At 44.8% G+C, this 20,066-nt stretch overlaps 1 protein-coding gene across 1 annotated transcript in view; it reads right to left on the bottom strand.

Annotated features, from left to right (window-relative positions):
* The window catches only part of LOC134571358 (uncharacterized), a 232,721-nt gene that overhangs the window by 116,359 nt on the left and 96,296 nt on the right, over positions 1–20,066 (bottom strand). The window contains exons 17-18 of the mRNA XM_063429560.1: positions 18,834–19,133; positions 2,060–2,407 (exon numbers count right to left, since the gene is read on the bottom strand). Of these exons, the coding sequence (XP_063285630.1) occupies positions 2,060–2,407; positions 18,834–19,133 (648 nt within the window). The remainder of the gene's footprint in view (positions 1–2,059; positions 2,408–18,833; positions 19,134–20,066) is intronic.

The following is a 20,066-nucleotide window of genomic DNA, read 5'->3' as shown; positions in this document are numbered from 1 at the left end:
CAATGGGTGTAATATACTGTGTATATAGCGAGTGTATACCATAATAACTATATTCAATGGGTGTAATATACTGTGTATATAGCGAGTGTATACCATAATATCTATGTTCAATGGGTGTAATATACTGTGTATATAGTGAGTGTATACCATAATATCTATATTCAATGGGTGTAACATACTGTGTATATAGCGAGTGTATACCATAATAACTATATTCAATGGGTGTAATATACTGTGTATATAGCGAGTGTATACCATAATAACTATATTCAATGGGTGTAATATACTGTGTATATAGCGAGTGTATACCATAATATCTATATTCAATGGGTGTAATATACTGTGTATATAGTGAGTGTATACCATAATATCTATATTCAATGGGTGTAATATACTGTGTATATAGCGAGTGTATACCATAATAACTATATTCAATGGGTGTAATATACTGTGTATATAGCGAGTGTATACCATAATATCTATATTCAATGGGTGTAATATACTGTGTATATAGGGAGTGTATACCATAATAACTATATTCAATGGGTGTAATATACTGTGTATATAGCGAGTGTATACCATAATATCTATATTCAATGGGTGTAATATACTGTGTATATAGCGAGTGTATACCATAATATCTATATTCAATGGGTGTAATATACTGTGTATATAGGGAGTGTATACCATAATAACTATATTCAATGGGTGTAATATACTGTGTATATAGCGAGTGTATACCATAATATCTATATTCAATGGGTGTAATATACTGTGTATATAGCGAGTGTATACCATAATATCTATATTCAATGGGTGTAATATACTGTGTATATAGCGAGTGTATACCATAATATCTATATTCAATGGGTGTAATATACTGTGTATATAGCGAGTGTATACCATAATATCTATATTCAATGGGTGTAATATACTGTGTATATAGCGAGTGTATACCATAATATCTATATTCAATGGGTGTAACATACTGTGTATATAGCGAGTGTATACCATAATAACTATATTCAATGGGTGTAATATACTGTGTATATAGCGAGTGTATACCATAATATCTATATTCAATGGGTGTAATATACTGTGTATATAGCGAGTGTATACCATAATATCTATATTCAATGGGTGTAATATACTGTGTATATAGCGAGTGTATACCATAATATCTATATTCAATGGGTGTAATATACTGTGTATATAGCGAGTGTATACCATAATATCTATATTCAATGGGTGTAATATACTGTGTATATAGCGAGTGTATACCATAATATCTATATTCAATGGGTGTAATATACTGTGTATATAGCGAGTGTATACCATAATATCTATATTCAATGGGTGTAACATACTGTGTATATAGCAAGTGTATACCATAATATCTATATTCAATGGGTGTAACATACTGTGTATATAGCAAGTGTATACCATAATATCTATATTCAATGGGTGTAATATACTGTGTATATAGCGAGTGCATACCATAATATCTATGTTCAATGGGTGTAATATACTGTGTATATAGTGAGTGTATACCATAATATCTATATTCAATGGGTGTAATATACTGTGTATATAGCGAGTGCATACCATAATATCTATGTTCAATGGGTGTAATATACTGTATATATAGTGAGTGTATACCATAATATCTATATTCAATGGGTGTAATATACTGTGTATATAGCGAGTGTATACCATAATATCTATATTCAATGGGTGTAATATACTGTGTATATAGGGAGTGTATACCATAATAACTATATTCAATGGGTGTAATATACTGTGTATATAGCAAGTGTATACCATAATATCTATATTCAATGGGTGTAATATACTGTGTATATAGCGAGTGTATACCATAATATCTATATTCAATGGGTGTAATATACTGTGTATATAGCGAGTGTATACCATAATATCTATATTCAATGGGTGTAATATACTGTGTATATAGCGAGTGTATACCATAATATCTATATTCAATGGGTGTAATATACTGTGTATATAGTGAGTGTATACCATAAAATCGTGTAATACTCACCAGCCACATTCAGGACTCCGGTGCTTTGTGATAAGGGTTTCCCAAGGCTGGGGTGCTGTACTCTGCAGATGAATTGTGCTCCATCCTCCGCTGCTATTGATGGGGTAAAACTCAGACACGTTTCACATGAATATGAGTGATCTTCCAGCCTGTGTGAGGGGGAATCAGTAACCGTGTAATGGGGAGGCAAACACTGCGTCTCGTGGCCTGATCGCGTCCGTTTAATCCACTCTATAGTCAGCGCACTAGGGAAGTATTTCGATATAACGCACTTTAGCGTGGCTCGTTCACCAACTTTTAGCCGTGGGACGGCGATCTCACTCATAACCGGACGCCACGGAAAGACTTCTACGGGAAGAAAGATTCATGATGATTGTTATTAAATCCATATTATTCGAAAATTTAAATAATGCCATCTCTTAGGACAGTGCAGATATAAAGTCACTATACTATTGAGCTGATGAGATTTATCTACTCACACAACAGTGACTTCAAAATATACCTATAAGGGCATGGTCTAATGATATCCCCAGCATGCGCACAGATCAGAAAAGACTGAATAAATCCTAGCTTTGTTTGACCCATCTCCACTCAAGACGTTTAGTGATCCTCTTGCCATCCTGGCAAGTGAAGGCTGACAAAGGGAATTATTCCGGTTCATACAATGTTTACAATCACAAGTATTACATGTTTTACTTATAAAAATAATAGTTTGCTGTATGGCAGTTCTAAGTATGGCTACAAGGGGAAGGTTCAATCAAGGATAAATTAAATTTCAAATGTAATCTTAAATTTATCTCAAGATCCGGAGGCTCATATTGTGCATATCTCTTTCTTTACTTAAACACAGCAGCAAAGAAAAAAACAATAAGAAAAAAGGATGCTTAACATGTGACCTCCCAAACTTTACCCCTCATGAATAGCCTTCTCTACATAATCCAGGAGCACACCCCCAACTTCCTCTTTCTTTGCTGCTCCTTTGGATGCAAGTTAAAGCGACACTGTCACACCGAAATTACCTTTCTCCTATTTTCTTCCTCTCTCAGGATTTGTTCTTATTTTCTTCTTTTCTGATTTTGTTTTTTTTTAAGCATACGATGAAGTAGTCCAACGATCCGGAACCTCAAGAAATCCATAGACGGGGATTATTCCGTCCAAGCTCTTAACACCGAGCTGATATAGCTCCTCAAAGTGTGAGTGTGAATATAACACCTTTGTTCTTGTGGAATTATATCGTTCATACATACTGTACCATTATTTGTATCTTTGTTTCTCCTTTTTTTAAGTTACTCCGCTGGCCAGTATTTCTACTAAACGTATGTACAATTTCTGATCTTTAGCGCTGTTCACCTTTCTATTTTATCTGTCCATTTATCACAAGGTAGAGGGAACACCTTGTTGGTGAACTGCTGCTCACCCTTGAGAAGAGAGCGCTTATTACCCTTTTGCATTTGAGACGATGAAGTAGAGACTACTTTGTTATGTATTTTTCCTACACTAGACCTTCTTTGACCAAAGGAGGAGCTTAAGTCTGCTCCATTTTCTGTGGTCAAATACATTTTCCCACAATACTCACCCTTTACTCCGTGTTCTTGTGTTGCTTCATTCACCATTCCCACATCCTGTCATATAGACAGCAAAACTACCGAATTTCATCCTAACAGAATACATTTAGGTCGGTTCAAAACTTCAATCTAACAAAATGCCTCTGCCCCCCAGACAGCACCCATGAGCGGTGCGTGGGGGGCCTAAAATGACAAAAGGGGGAACCTACTGTCTCCCAACCCCAGCCCACATTCGTGAGCGGTGGGTGGGGGAACTAAATAACAAAGGGGGGGGGCTCTCCCACTCCCCAGGCCCCCACCTATGAGTGGCCTTACAGTCCTCCCTTCCAGCCACCACCCATAAGCGGGGAGGCATGGGGGGGAGCGGGGGGGGGGGGGGTTTAGGAAGCAGAAGGGAGCAACTTATTTTATTCAATCTCATTAGAAATCTGCAAGCACATCCAGGGCCGGTGCAAGGATTTTTGCCGCCCCCCCATATGTCCAGCCCACCATGTGACATCACAATGCCCCGCCCATATGCTCTGCCATATGGGCCAACGCCAGTCTTCACAAAGTGTCTTATCCGAAAATACAGTGTGTTTACATTAAAAAGCCTACAGGCACAGGCTATAGACACCAGAACCACTACATTATGCTGTAGTGCTTCTGGTGACTATAGTATCCATTTAATGTGAGGTAAATGAGAGATTAGTGCCACTAATAATATATTGGATTGCCTACTTACCACCAGATGAGGACAAGAGGCTGATGATGGGCTCAGTCTGGCTCCACAGGTCTGGTGTAGAAGAGGCTCTCTGGAGACTGTTTTTAACAGTGCTCACAACAATTAACGAACAGGAAGCAGCTCCATTTTTTAGGGCCCCTTACACAGCTCAAGGTCTGGGCCCCCAGGGGGCATACGCCTACAATGCCCACCCATAAATCCACCTACATGGCCCATCCATGAGTTGGGGATGTTTTATGTGTGCAATTTGTGTAAGGGATGTAGTGTGTTTATAGGGGATGTAGTGTGTGTTTGCGTGTAAGGAATGCATTGTATGTTTCTGTGTGTGTGTGTGTGTGTGTGTGTGTGTGTGTAAGGGGTGCAAGGTTTGTTTCTGTGTATGTAATTGAATGCAGTGTGTGTCTGTAAGGGGTGCATTAATTATGTAAGAGAACGTAAGGGATGAATTGTGTGTTTCGGGTGTGTCTGTGTGTGAGTAGGAATGCATTGTATGTTTCTGTGTGTGGGGGGGGGGATGCATTGTGTATGTGTGTAGTGTAAAAGAGAGGGTTTGTGGGGTAGGATAGGGACTGAGATGGGAACAGCTTTCTTTTTTTAAAAAAAATTCATAGTGCTCTCCCCTCAATTATTGATTTCCCCTTCCCTTCTGTCCCTCCGTGTTCTCCCCTTCTGTCACTTAGTGCTCTCCCTTGGCCCCCTGTCCCTCTGCAGTCCCCCTTGGTGGTCTTCTCACTCCCCCCTCCCCCCTTAGTGGTCCTCCCTCTCCCAAACCCCTTAGTAGACATTCCCCTACTCCCCCCACCCCCTTAGTGGTAATCACCCTCCTCCCCTCTCCTTAGTAGTCCTCCCTCCTTACCCCCCTTTGGTGGTCCTTCCCCCCCTTAGTGGTCCTTATCCCCCCTCCCCTAGTGGTCCTTATCCCCCCCAACCTCCCATAGTGGTCCTTATCCCCCCTCCCTCCCCTAGTGGTCCTTATCCCCCCTCCCCTAGTCGTCCTTATCCCCCCTCCCCTAGTGGTCCTTATCCCCCCTCCCCTAGTGGTCCTTATCCCCCCTCCCCTAGTGGTCCTTATCCCCCCTCCCCTAGTGGTCCTTATCCCCCCCTACCTCCCATAGTGGTCCTTATCCCCCCTCCCTCCCATAGTGGTCCTTATCCCCCCTCCCTCCCATAGTGGTCCTTATCCCCCCTCCCTCCCATAGTGGTCCTTGCCCCCCCTACCTCCCATAGTGGTCCTTATCCCCCCCTCCCTCCCATAGTGGTCCTTATCCCCCTCCCTTCCATAGTGGTCCTTATCCCCCCTCCCTCCCATAGTGCTCCTTATCCCCCTCCCATAGTGCTCCTTATTCCCCCCCCTCCCATAGTGCTCCTTATCCACCCCCCTCCCCTAGTGGTCCTTATCCCCCCCATCCCTCCCATAGTGGTCCTTATCCCCCTCCCTCCCATAGTGCTCCTTATCCCCCCCTCCCTCCCATAGTGGTCCTTATCCCCCCCCTCCCTCCCATAGTGGTCCTTATCCCCCCCTCCCATAGTGGTCCTTATACCCCCCTCCCATAGTGGTCCTTATACCCCCCCCTCCCATAGTGGTCCTTATACCCCCCCTCCCTTAGTGGTCCTTATACCCCCCCCTCCCTTAGTGGTCCTTATACCCCCCTTAGTGGTCCTTATATCCCCCCTCCCTTAGTGGTCCTTATACCCCCCCTCCCTTAGTGGTCCTTATACCCCCCCCTCCCTTAGTGGTCCTTATACCCCCCCTCCCTTAGTGGTCCTTATACCCCCTCCCTCCCTTAGTGGTCCTTATACCACCCCCCCCTTTAGTGGTCCTTATACTCCCCCTCCCTTAGTGGTCCTTATACCCCCCCTTAGTGGTCCTTATACCCCCCTCCTCCCTTAGTGGTCCTTATACCCCCCCTCCTCCCTTAGTGTGGTGGAATCTCGGTAAAAATAAATTTAGTAGGCCGAGATTACCACGTGGCATGTGTACGTGCATATGCTGACGTATCGATCAGTTGGTTGCACGTGGCAAGATACGATCAGTAGTGTACGGAGCATGTGCAAGAATACAGGATATAGTATTCCCCTCCTCCATTGTGCTGGACAGGCCATGCGGTCAAACAGGAAGTTAATTCTTATTTGTGTTGATTGGTTAAGAGAATGTGCGGGTGGAGCTTAATATGGGAGGAGTTATGTGCCTATATAAGGAGCCTGCACTATTGTCCGGGGCTCAGAACTTGTGGTATTTTGGTGACGCTAGTCCCTCTGAGTCCCGATCGGTGATCCAATAAAGAATCTCTTCCTTCCTGAAGAAACCTGTGTCCATCTCTCTGTGCTTGGCTTCCGTCAGTTTCTCCGGTATCATTTGGTGCATTGGCCGGGAAGCTCATCGTTCAACAGTAGCTGAGAGGCAGAGGCGTGAGACGGTCTATCTTTGCCCACGTTCTCTACGGCTGCACCCCTGAACTTCTGCGTGGACCTCCCTTCGTCTCGGCGCCACTGGGCCGTTGTCCAGGAGATCATCGGCCTCTACGTGAGAAGTGCTGGGGTGTCCCCGTCGATGAGTGTGAACTCAGGTTCAGGAACGAGGAGGTAAGACAACTGCTGTTTTAGACGGCAGGACCCACTAGGGGTATACCGATTGTGCGGTAGGCCCAAAGGGGTTTTGAATCTGTGTATCTGCCCCCTCTGTCGGAGGGAAGGAGCGAAGGCGCACCGCTCGATCGAACGCTCTTTAGTCAGACCGTTTGATTTTGTTAGTCAGGCGGGGTCCTGGTGTAAATAGCCCTAGCCGGACACCGGTGTCTTGTCTAGACTAGCGTTCTAGGGTGTATATTACGTTCGCTAGGTCGGAGGGACCGGGAGACTAAGCGGCGCCTGTGTAAATTCGGTTCGCTAGCTCTCAAGCTATCTGGGCTAAGTGGGAAGGCGTGTAAATTTGGAACCCACTAGACTTTTGATAGTGCGACTAAGAGGCGCCTGTGTAAATTCGGTTCTCTAGCTCGCTATATGTGGTGATTGGGCAGTGTGGCTAACCAAAACGGGTGTATATAGTTTTAGGTAGTCCATTCAAGGTACTGGCCAATAGTTTAGTTGGGAATTGTAAATGTGTTAACGATTGTTTAGTAAAGTGTATATCTTGTTAGATAGCGCGAGCTCAGCCGTCTAGCGAGAGTGTTAATAGTGTGTTGCTGTATTATAGTGCACGGTACCATAACCTTGTATATTTACTGACACTGTATATAAGTACTAATCACTGTCGTCAATTGCATGTTTTAACACCATAACCACTAATAATTGTATTGTGACCTTAACTTGTGCTTTGACCTATGCTAACCGTACTGTAACCGCTATTTGTAAAAGACGATGTTACTGGGGTGTGTTATAGACGGGTAATTCGTATATAGAGAATTATAGCGTGGGTGACTGTATAGTTACGCCAAAGGGCACAATATTGATTATATAGTGACTGGTGTAACAGCTGTGTGTGTACGGGAATTCCCTGAGTGTTTATTGTTATTGTGTACGTTTCACTTGGTAACCGTACCACGTGGTGCTGTTGCCAGAGGAAACGGGTGTGACTGTTGAATAGTACGCGTGTATAGTATTCGTTGTCGACGACGTTCCATTGTTAAGTATGGGTGCGTCGCAGTCAACGATTCCGGATCCCTTAGGTTGTATGGTGAAGAATTTTAAAAAGGGATTCAAAACTTGTGATTTTGGGGTTAAGATGTCTCCTGTACGTTTGGTTACTTTGTGCACTAGAGAGTGGCCTACTTTGGTTGCGGCATGGATCCAACTCTGGTACAGCGCTTACACGTGGCTGTATCAGGTAGGCCTGAACTTTACGGCCAGTTTCCTTATATTGATTGTTGGAGACAGGCCGTAAATGACTCGCCAAAATGGCTTCAGACATGCCATGAGGAGCAGTGTCGCCTCATGGTAGCTAGGACTTGTTCGTCCACTAGGACTGGTGTTAGGCCCATTTTGGACACGCCCCCTGAGTCCGAGATCCCTTTGCCGCCCCCTTACTTTCCGTTAAGAGGAAGTGACGCAAACGCAGGAAGTCCTGCAACCCTCCCCTCATTACCCCCATCCACTTCCGCTTCCTCCTCCAGTACAGGATCCACCCCCCCTCGTACTAAATCTCCCCTTCCGGAATCAGAACCAACCCCCATTAAAAACGAATATCCTGATTTGGCGCCACTTCAGACTTCCGGTCAAGCTTCATCTAGCTCGACTCGAAGTGTTTTATTTACAACCTTTTCCCAAAACCAACTTCCCACATCCCCATACCCTATCTCTCCCCGACCGGAACCCATGACTGACGCCCCTTTACGTAGCCCCATCCAAACCCGACAACTGACTGGTACCCAACAATTAAAGCACTATCAGATGCCTCTTCGCCTGAATCCCGGGTCAGCCTATATCGATGCCGCAGGTCAAATGGCACACGCTGACCCAGTCTTCGTATATGTCCCATTCACTACAACCGATCTTTTAAACTGGAAGACCCACAATTCCTCGTATACTGAGAAACCACAAGCTATGACTGATCTGTTCACCTCAATAGTACAGACGCATAATCCGACATGGGCTGATTGCCAGCAGTTATTAATGACTTTATTTAACAATGAGGAAAGGACAAGAATTAATCAAGCGGCCATTAAAGCACTAGAGGATAAAGCCCGTACTTTAAACCAAGCCAATCCATCAGCATGGGCCGCAACACATTATCCCAACACCGATCCCGATTGGAATGTAAATGGTGCTGATATGGTTCAACTCAGAGCCTATAGAGACGCTATAATTGCTGGCATGAAAGCAGGAGGAAAGAAAGCCATTAACATGTCGAAGACAGTTGAGGTGATTCAGAAAAGCGATGAAGCGCCCAGTGTCTTTTATGACCGATTATTGGAGGCATACCGCTTGTATACCCCCTTTAATCCGGAAGACGCAGATAATTCCCGAATGGTGAACTCCGCCTTTGTCAGCCAAGCATACGGAGATATTAAGCGCAAGCTACAAAAGTTAGAAGGGATAACAAAAAGTTATATGAATAGGGATACAGAAAGTAAGAAAGAGGAAGAGCGCAAGATGCGTAAAAAGGCAGATATGCTAGCGGTAGCGATCGCAGGCGTAGATAGACGGGGCCCAGATAGAGGCGATAGTAGATGGAATAGGGAGCCTTTGAGTAGGAATCAGTGTGCGTATTGCAAGGAAGAAGGGCATTGGAGGAACGAATGTCCACAAAGAGAGCAGTACGAGAGAGACCAACCCAGGGCAGGCTACGGAAACTTTAGAGGCAGAGCGAGAGGTAGAGGAGGCCCCGGAGGGAGTAATGGTAATAGAGGGAGTAATGGGAACAGAGGAAGTGTTAGGGAAGACAGGTATATTCCAGCAGCGCAAAGGTCCCGCGATAGAGAAGGTAGGGACTTTGTAGGATTGGCTGACACGGTCATGGAGGACTATTGATACCGACCGGGCTCCATCCCCCTTGGTCGAGCGGAGCCTATGGTCGATGTATCAATAGGGGGAAAAAGGAGTGCGTTCATGATCGACACTGGTGCTGAACATTCAGTGGTGACTAATCTAGTTGCTCCTCCATCTGGAAGGACTATTACTGTGATAGGAGCAACTGGAAGAAGTGCTGAAAAACCGGTTCTTAAAAGTCGACTCTGTACATTGGGAGGCCACGTAGTAAAACATCAATTCCTTTATATGCCTGAATGTCCAGTCCAATTGCTGGGACGTGATATGCTATCAAAATTACAAGCGCAGATTACGTTCCTACCAAATGGAACAACATCCTTAAAGTTTAATGGACCTTCAGGTATTATGACTTTATCCGTACCAAAGGAAGAAGAGTGGCGACTTTATACAGTGTTGACTAGCCAAAACCCTAGGAGTGATGAGTCCTTATTCAACATACCAGGAGTTTGGGCAGAGAACAACCCACCAGGACTGGCCCGCAATATTCCACCTATTAAAATCGAACTAAAACTTGGGGTTTATCCAGTAAGCCTAAGACAATACCACATCCCGCAGAAGGCTAAGAAGAACATCCAATCTTATCTGGATAAGTTCATACGGTATGGTATCCTAAAATTCTGTACTTCCCCCTGGAACACCCCATTGCTGCCTGTTCAAAAGCCCGGTACAGATGAGTATCGACCTGTGCAGGACTTGAGAGCAGTCAATGATGCGATTGTTAGTATACATCCAGTCGTGCCCAATCCATATAACCTGCTTGCTTTAATTCCGGGCGGGGCTACTTACTTCACAGTCTTAGATCTCAAAGATGCCTTCTTTTGCCTCCGAATTGCCGCAGAAAGTCAATGTATCTTCGCTTTCCAATGGGAGAACGCTGTAACGGGCTCAAAACGCCAAATGACCTGGACAAGACTGCCCCAAGGGTTTAAAAATTCACCTACCCTATTTGGTTCAGCTCTAAGTCAAGATCTACTGGATATCGAGTCCATCCCAGGAGAGTGTGTATTGTTACAGTATGTAGATGACTTGTTGATAGCAGCAGTTACAAAAGAAATCTGTCAGCAAGCAACGCACGATCTACTACACATTCTCTGGAAGGCAGGATACAAGGTGTCTAGAAAGAAGGCTCAGTTGTGTTTGCCAACTGTCAAATATCTGGGATTCCATATCTCTGAAGGTCAAAGAATTATGGGGCCAGAGAGAAAAGAAGCTGTCTGCCAAATACCAATACCCAAGAATAGAAGACAAGTGCGAGAATTCTTGGGGGCAGCAGGCTTCTGTAGGATATGGATTCCCAGCTACGCGATACTGGCAAAACCTCTGTACGCAGCTATCAAAGGTACAGAGCACGACCCCTTCTTATGGACTCAAGAACAGCAAATGGCTTTTGAAGATGTGAAGAAGGCTTTGATGAGTGCCCCAGCATTAGGTCTACCTGATCACACACGACCATTCTACCTGTATGTACATGAGCAAAGAAGAATGGCTGTGGGAGTATTGACACAGTACTTGGGATCATGGCAAAGACCTGTTGCCTACATGTCTAAGCAACTGGATGCAGTGGCCAGCGGACTTCCACCTTGTCTAAGAGCCGTAGCTGCAGCCGCCCTGCTAGTAGCTGAAGCCGATAAACTCACTCTGGGTCAAGAACTTTATGTACGAGTCCCACATGCAGTACAGACGTTGTTGGATTACAAAGGAAATCATTGGTTTAGTAATAGCCGTATGACCAAGTATCAAGCAATGTTGTGTGAAAACCCAAGAGTGCATTTAGAGACTGTAAACACCTTAAATCCAGCTACCCTTTTGCCACAACCTACTGAAAGTCAACATGATTGTTTGGAAGTAATGGATGAAGTATTTTCAAGTAGACCAGATCTTCGTGATTTTCCCATCCAGAACCCCGATGTTCAATATTACACCGACGGCAGTAGTTATGTGAAAGAAGGGATCCGCTATGCAGGATATGCAGTAACAACAATAGACAAGGTGATAGAAGCTCGGCCACTGGCGAAAGGAACATCAGCACAAAAGGCAGAATTGATAGCACTGACACGAGCGTTACAATTGGCTGAAGGTTTAAGAGTGAACATCTACACGGACTCCAAGTATGCGTTTTTAACCACTCATGCCCACGGAGCTTTGTATAAAGAAAGAGGACTACTGAATTCAGAAGGCAAAGAAATCAAGTACGCAGCTGAAATCCTACAACTATTGGAAGCAGTGTGGGAGCCGAAAGAAGTCGGTATTATACATTGTCGAGCGCATCTGAGAGAAGATGGTGATGTAACCAAAGGAAATCGGATGGCAGATAGTGCAGCTAAGCGTGCCGCTGAATCAGGAAGACAGGAGTATGTGGGGCATATAGCTGCTCTAATACCAACCCCACTGTCTCAATGGACTCCAGTTTATACAACTCAAGAAGAGGAGTGGTTAAAGACTGAACCGGGAAAGTATTTGGAGAACAAGTGGTATCAGCTAGAAGATGGAAAAATAGTCATACCAGCATCACTAGCAGTAGAAATTGTCCAGAACTATCATAACGGGACACATTCTGGGAGAGACAGTACAGAAGAATCTCTTAGGAAACATTTCTACATACCAAGATTGTCCAACTTGACTCAGGCCATTGTACGTAGATGTGTAACGTGTGCTAAAAATAATGCAAGACAAGGACCAGTAAAGCCACCAGGAGTCCAGTTTATGGGGGGACTCCCCATGTCCGATCTACAAATAGGCTTTACAGTGATGCCTAAATCGGGTGGACATCGTTACCTGCTGGTAATTGTGTGCACCTATTCAGGCTGGGTAGAAGCATGTCCTACTCGTACAGAGAAAGCAGGAGAAGTTGTGAGATTCCTGCTACGAGAAATAATACCCCGATATGGACTACCCTGTTCTATAGGATCGGACAATGGTCCAGCTTTTGTTCACCAGTGCCTACAACAACTGACTCATATGCTTGGTATAAAGTGGAGGCTTCATACTGCATATAGACCCCAGAGTTCTGGTAAGGTAGAGAGAATGAATAGAACTATTAAGAACCAGTTGGCTAAAATGTGTCAGGAAACCCAACTTAAGTGGAACGTTCTCTTACCCATAGCTCTACTGCGAATCCGCAGTACCCCTACCAGAAGGATGGGCCTCTCTCCTTTTGAAATCATGTATGGGCGACCACCTCCCGTACTTGGTAACTTAAGGGGGGATTTGAGTCAGTTGGGAGAAGGAATTACCCGGCAGCAGGTTGTAGAGTTGGGTAAGACTATGGAGGAGGTACAGAAATGGGTACAAGATAGATTACCTGTGAATATTTATCCCCCTGTTCATAGTTATCATCCAGGAGATCAAGTGTGGATTAAAGAGTGGAATAATGTACCGTTAGGGCCCAAGTGGAGAGGTCCTTATGTTGTTCTTTTGTCTACCCCTACAGCGATAAAAGTAGCCGAAGTGACTCCGTGGATACATCACTCCAGGGTTAAACCAGCAGCAGTCGATTCTTGGCAAGTTACAGCAGATCCAGAGAATCCCTGCAAGATCCGGTTGAAACGCACTACTCAGTCGGAGTAACGAGGAATCGTGTGGATTACAAATTTTATTGTTACAGGGATTTGGTGCGTGAGTGAGAAGGCCATAATAAAGCCTGTCCGCTTACCAACACATAGTATATAAGCCAGGAAAGTCTCGAAGGGACACCTGTGAAGACGAGCAGAACTCCATTCCCTGCAGCCCTTACATCCTGGAAGCTAAGGTGCCTTCGCACGGACGAAGACTGAGGATGACGGCGAAAGATGTGTTTTTAATAGTGTTTATTTATGTGTGTTTTTATATTCAGGAAGGTAGAGGTACCGACACTCCTAGCTGTGAGGTATGCATTAAGACTACGAGAACAGGTAACCATATTTCCCAAACCCTAATTTGGCATTCACAATACGAGTGTAAAGGAGATGTATCGAGATGTAGATACCTAAATATAGACTATAGTGTGTGCCATTTAGGAGTAGGAGAACCTAAGTGCTTCAGTCCAGAGTATCAACCTCGTACAATTTGGTTGACTCTCAGGAATGGAGATCCTCAGGGGACCCTAATTAATAAGACGGTGTTAGAATCCGTACATTCTTCGGGTGTTCTGCTATTTGATGCATGTAAGGCGATATCAAGTGGTAGAAAGCCGTGGAATGTATGTGGGGATCTTAGATGGGAGAGGACGTATGGATCTAACGATAAATATATTTGTCCCAGTAGTAAGAATAAATATGTGAGTCCTAGATGCCCAAATAAAGACTATAACTTTTGCCCATATTGGTCTTGTGTGGGGTGGGCGACTTGGGGACAGACAGTAGACAAAGACATGATAGTGACTAAGTTGCCGACTAGCCCATATTGTAAGTCTATGTAATGCAACCCAGTCCATATACTTATAAATAACCCCGACAAGTTCTTAGACAAGTATGGCAATTTATTTGGGTTTCAGATATACGGGACGGGTTTAGATCCTGGGACAATATTGTTTATAGGGATAGAGACTGATACGGTATCCTCCCAGACTCATCAAGTATACCATTCCTTTTATGAAGAGATGAGTATAGATAATAAGATCCCCCATAATGCTAAAAACCTGTTCATTGATTTAGCCGAAAGTATTGCCGGTAGTCTTAATGTTACCAACTGCTATGTGTGTGGAGGTACTAACATGGGAGACCAATGGCCTTGGGAAGCAAAGGAGGTAATGTCCGGTTCTGAGGCAGTTGACCAACTAATATCTACACAAGCCGATTATCATATGAGTGTTAGAGGTAAATCTGAGTGGAGATTAAAGACCTCCATCATAGGTTATGTTTGCATAGCAAGGAAAGGAATAATGTATAATACTTCTGTAGGAGAATTAACTTGTCTAGGGCAAAAAGCTTATGATGATGATACTAAAAATACAACTTGGTGGTCGGCTTCAAATGTCTCAGAACCATCTAACCCGTTTGCTAGATACGCCAATTTAAAGGATGTGTGGTTTGATCTATCTATCACATCTACCTGGAGAGCCCCAGCAAATTTGTACTGGATCTGTGGTAAGAAAGCCTATTCGGAGTTGCCACAGGACTGGGAAGGGGCATGTGTGTTGGGTATGCTCAAACCATCCTTCTTCTTGTTACCGATTGAAACAGGTGAGACTTTAGGTGTTAAAGTGTATGATGTGAATCATAGGAAGAAAAGGGGGCCCATAGAGATAGGCGCCTGGGAAGATAATGAATGGCCTCCCCAGCGTATTATAGATTATTATGGGCCAGCCACGTGGGCAGAAGATGGTACCTTCGGTTATAGAACCCCTATTTATATGCTCAACCGCATTATAAGATTACAGGCGGTGGTTGAGATTATCACTAACGAAACATCACAAGCGCTCAATCTCCTAGCGAAACATAATACTAGGATGAGGACAGCAGTATACCAGAATAGATTAGCCTTGGATTACCTTTTGGCAGTAGAGGGAGGTGTATGTGGGAAGTTTAACCTAAGCAATTGCTGTCTTCAAATAGATGACGAAGGGCAAGCAATAGCTGAGCTTACTAGCCATATGGTTAAACTAGCGCATGTGCCTACTCAGGTATGGAAAGGGTATAATCCAAGTAGTTGGTTTGGTAGCTGGTATGAGTGGTTTGGAGGGCATAAGGCAGTGGTAGGTGCAGGGCCGGCCTTAGGGGTGTGCGAGCTGTGCGGCCGCACAGGGCGCCATGGAGCAGGGGGCGCCGTGCGGCCGCACAGCCGTTTTAAAAAAAAAAAAAAAAAAAAAAAATTTTTTTTTTTTTTTTTTAAATTTGCAGCGGGGGCGGAGCTTACCGTGCGGCGGGGGCGGAGCTAAAAGCGCCGGAAAACTGCTGCAGGGGAAGCAGGAAGGAGTCCCTGCTTCCCCACCAAACAGTCATCAGGAGCTGCACTGCCTCCACAATTAACTCCACAGGTAACTGTGTGATTGTCAGGTGAGTGTGACTCTCTGCCTGTGTGTATGACTGTCTGCCTCTGTGTGTGTGTGTGTTACTGTCTGTGTGTCTGTGTATGACTGTCTGCCTCTGTGTGTGTGTGTGTGTTACTGTCTGTGTGTGTGTGTGTGTGTGTGTGTATGACTGTCTGCCTCTGTGTGTGTCTGTGTGTATGACTGTCTGCCTCTGTGTGTCTGTGTGTATGACTGTCTGCCTCTGTGTGTGTGTGTCTGTGTGTATGACTGTCTGCCTCTGTGTGTATGACTATCTGCCTGTGTGTGTGTGTGTATGACTGTCTGCGTGTGTGTGTGTGTATATGACTGTCTGCCACTGTGTGTCTGTGTGTATTACTGTCTGCCACTGTGTGTCTGTGTGTATTACTGTCTGCCTCTGTGTGTTTGTCTGTGTGTATTACTGTCTGCCTCTGTGTGTGTGACTGTGTATGACTGCCTCTGTGTGTATGACTGTCTGCCTCTGTGTGTATGACTGTCTGCCTCTGTGTGTATGACTGTGTGTGTGTGTCTGTGTGTATTACTGTCTGCCTCTGTGTGTGTCTGTGTGTATTACTGTCTGTGTGTGTCTGTGTGTATGACTGTCTGCCTGTGTGTGTCTGTGTGTATGACTGTCTGCCTTTGTGTGTCTGTGTGTGTGTGTATGACTGTCTGCCTGTGTGTGTGTATGACTGTCTGCCTGTGTGTGTGTATGACTGTCTGCCTGTGTGTGTGTGGATGTCTTCCTGTGTGTGTATGGCCGTCTGACTCTGTGTGTGTGTGTGTGTGTGTGTGTGTGTGTCACATACAACCAATACACGCATATCACACACTGTTAATATACCCATTACAAAAATCACGCATAGCATACATATCACACACAGTCATCACACGTACTATTACATACACAGACAACACAAACATAACAGCATACATGGATGACGGGGGGGGGCGCTGTGAAGATTTTTCGCACAGGGCGTCTAAATGCCTAAGGCCGGCCCTGGGTAGGTGGAGTCCTACTGATTTTAATGTTGTGTCTACTCCTACCGTGTCTTATACCCTTAGTAGTTAGGTCTGTGCAAAGCCTGATAGAAAATATAGCAGAGAGGAAGGCTGCTGCACAGATAATGGCGATATATAAGTATAAGGCTCTAGATCAAGGAGAACCAATGCAGGAAGATGAATGTTGAAGATTCACATCATAAGATAAGTCTGGTCTGGTTCAAGGTAACTTGCGGTGTAAGCGAACTGAGGTTAAGTGATGCCTCAAGTAATTGTAAAATATCAAGAGGCATCAAAGGGGGGAATGTGGTGGAATCTCGGTAAAAATAAATTTAGTAGGCCGAGATTACCACGTGGCATGTGTACGTGCATATGCTGACGTATCGATCAGTTGGTTGCACGTGGCAAGATACGATCAGTAGTGTACGGAGCATGTGCAAGAATACAGGATATAGTATTCCCCTCCTCCATTGTGCTGGACAGGCCATGCGGTCAAACAGGAAGTTAATTCTTATTTGTGTTGATTGGTTAAGAGAATGTGCGGGTGGAGCTTAATATGGGAGGAGTTATGTGCCTATATAAGGAGCCTGCACTATTGTCCGGGGCTCAGAACTTGTGGTATTTTGGTGACGCTAGTCCCTCTGAGTCCCGATCGGTGATCCAATAAAGAATCTCTTCCTTCCTGAAGAAACCTGTGTCCATCTCTCTGTGCTTGGCTTCCGTCAGTTTCTCCGGTATCATTAGTGGTCCTTATACCCCCCCCACTCCTCCCTTAGTGGTCCTTAACCCCCCCTCCCCTTAGTGGTCCTTAAACCCCCCCCCTCGTAGTCCTTAAACACCCCCCCTCGTGGTCCTTAAACCCCCCTCCCCCTCCCTTTAGTGGTCCTTAAACCCCCCCTCCCCCCCCTTAGTGGTCCTTAAACCCCCCCTCCCCCCCTTAGTGGTCCTTAACCCCCCCCCCCTTAGTGGTCCTTACCCTCCCCTCCTGCCCATGTAGCGTAGTCGGGCGGCGCGGAACGCGGGCAGTGAGCATTTCCTGTCATTCCGCCGGCGGCCGGGTACAGGAAACAAAGGTTCCTGTCCCGCGTTCCGCGCCACCCGGCCACAATACATGGAGAGACCGGAAGGAGGGAGTGCTCTGCGCTTCCCTCCTGCCGGTCATAAACCCGGCCGCCCTCCATGCAGCAGTGCTGCGCCGCCTGGGGCTTGTTAAAGAGCTCAGGCGGCGCAGCATGAGGAGGCGCAGCGGGGACAGGGATCCGGCGCCCCCTGGTAAGTTGCGCCCTAGGCGGCTGCCTAGGTCGCCTTACAGGTGGCGCCGGCCCTGAGCACATCCTACATCGGTGTCCATGTGCTTGCAGGCATAAGACCCTTTGTTAATATGATAAAAATGCATTTTAGCTAAATTGTAAACACTTAAAGAGGCAATGTCACCCACCCCTTCCTGAAATGTGAGTATTTCATAAAGATAGAATCTTTTAACCCAGTTAAGAGATAGACAGAGTGAAGTAGGGACTACTCTGCCTCCATATTTCTCCTCTGTCTAACTGTCTAAAACTCAGGGTGGAGTATAGGTGTCAATCCGACAGCTTTCTCCTGTGACGGCTGCAGTGAATTGGCTGAGTCTATGGAGGAGCCCGCAGTCTCACAGGAACCTCCATAGACTTCAATGCTGTAGTAGATAGAGAGACACAGTAATGCGCAGTATCATCGGCTCCTGGTGCTGAAAGGGGGCAGAAAAAAGAAGAACTCTCACCCTACAAGCCCCCAGCAAATTTGGCAATGTCCCCAGAAGGTGACAGTGACACTTTAAAAAACAAATCACTAATGCTAACCAAGCAAACCTAACCAAAACAGGAATTATAGGAAATGTGAAGATAAGGATGGATGGTGGTTTAATGTAGCTAAGTCTGATTTCAAGAAAGTTTGCATTGGAACCAAAGCTGCAACATGTAACCAATTTATAGCAGAAATCTCAGCAATAGATTGTATGTACCATCTATCTAGAAGGTTTTGTTCCCATCACTAGTTGCTTACCTGGATCTCTAATAGAAAGGTCTCTGGACTCACAGCCCTCCATGGATTCATGTTCCCATGTAGCGCGTATGTTATAGGCTGGATTTTGGAAATCTCTCTCGTTAATTCTACATTCACTCAGAACATTAAATGTTAGATCGGGATTTTTTTCATATTTCTCCTCAGATTTTATGAGATTTTCCCCCCAGAACCACCTGATCCGCAAATTCTGAGGATAGAAATGTCTCAGATTCATTGCACACTGCATATCTCCTGTGTCACAAATGGTTAATTTCACAGGTTCCATCATTTCAGGTTTGGCTGGAAAGAGATAATTATTCATTAAGCAATCAGTCCTCCATTTGTAATGGGAGATATCGAGTAAATTATGGGGCTTATTTAGTCCATCTGTATTTAATTCATCAACCTTTTGGATTCAGAACGTCACTGCATAGTCGCAATTTTAAAAACCTCCCTGCATGAACAATGGAAAATAATTGTATCGTTTCGAATGATCTACTTTAGCTCTTTTTTTCACTAGTTTGCAATACCACATAGGGCCTGGGGGGCAGCAGAGAGTGAAATGTAGCCAAACCAGCCATATCTCCATTATTACTGTAAATTGATCCATTCTGTATTATAGAAACATAGAAACATAGAATGTGACGGCAGATCAGAACCATTCGGCCCATCTAGTCTGCCCAATTTTCTAAATACTTTCATTAGTCCCTGGCCTTATCTTATAGTTAGGATAGCCTTATGCCTATCCCACGCATGCTTAAACTCCTTCACTGTGTTAACCTCTACCACTTCAGCTGGAATGCTATTCCATGCATCCACTACCCTATCAGTAAAGTAATACTTCCTGGTATTATTTTTAAACCTTTGCCCCTCTAATTTAAGACTATGTCCTCTTGTTGTGGTAGTTTTTCTTCTTTTAAATATAGTCTCCTCCTTTACTGTGTTGATTCCCTTTATGTATTTAAATGTTTCTATCATATCCCCCCCGTCTCGTCTTTCCTCCATGCTATACATGTTAAGATCCTTTAACCTTTCCTGGTAAGTTTTATCCTGCAATCCATGAACCAGTTTAGTAGCCCTTCTCTGAACTCTCTCTAAAGTATCAATATCCTTCTGGAGATACGGTCTCCAGTACTGTGTACAATACTCCAAGTGAGGTCTCACCAGTGTTCTGTACAATGGCATGAGCACTTCCCTCTTTCTACTGCTAATACCTCTCCCTATACAACCAAG

Source organism: Pelobates fuscus, chromosome 8 (assembly GCF_036172605.1).
Source record: "Pelobates fuscus isolate aPelFus1 chromosome 8, aPelFus1.pri, whole genome shotgun sequence".
Classification (NCBI taxonomy): domain Eukaryota; kingdom Metazoa; phylum Chordata; class Amphibia; order Anura; family Pelobatidae; genus Pelobates; species Pelobates fuscus.
This window is presented reverse-complemented; position numbering and strand designations above follow the sequence as displayed.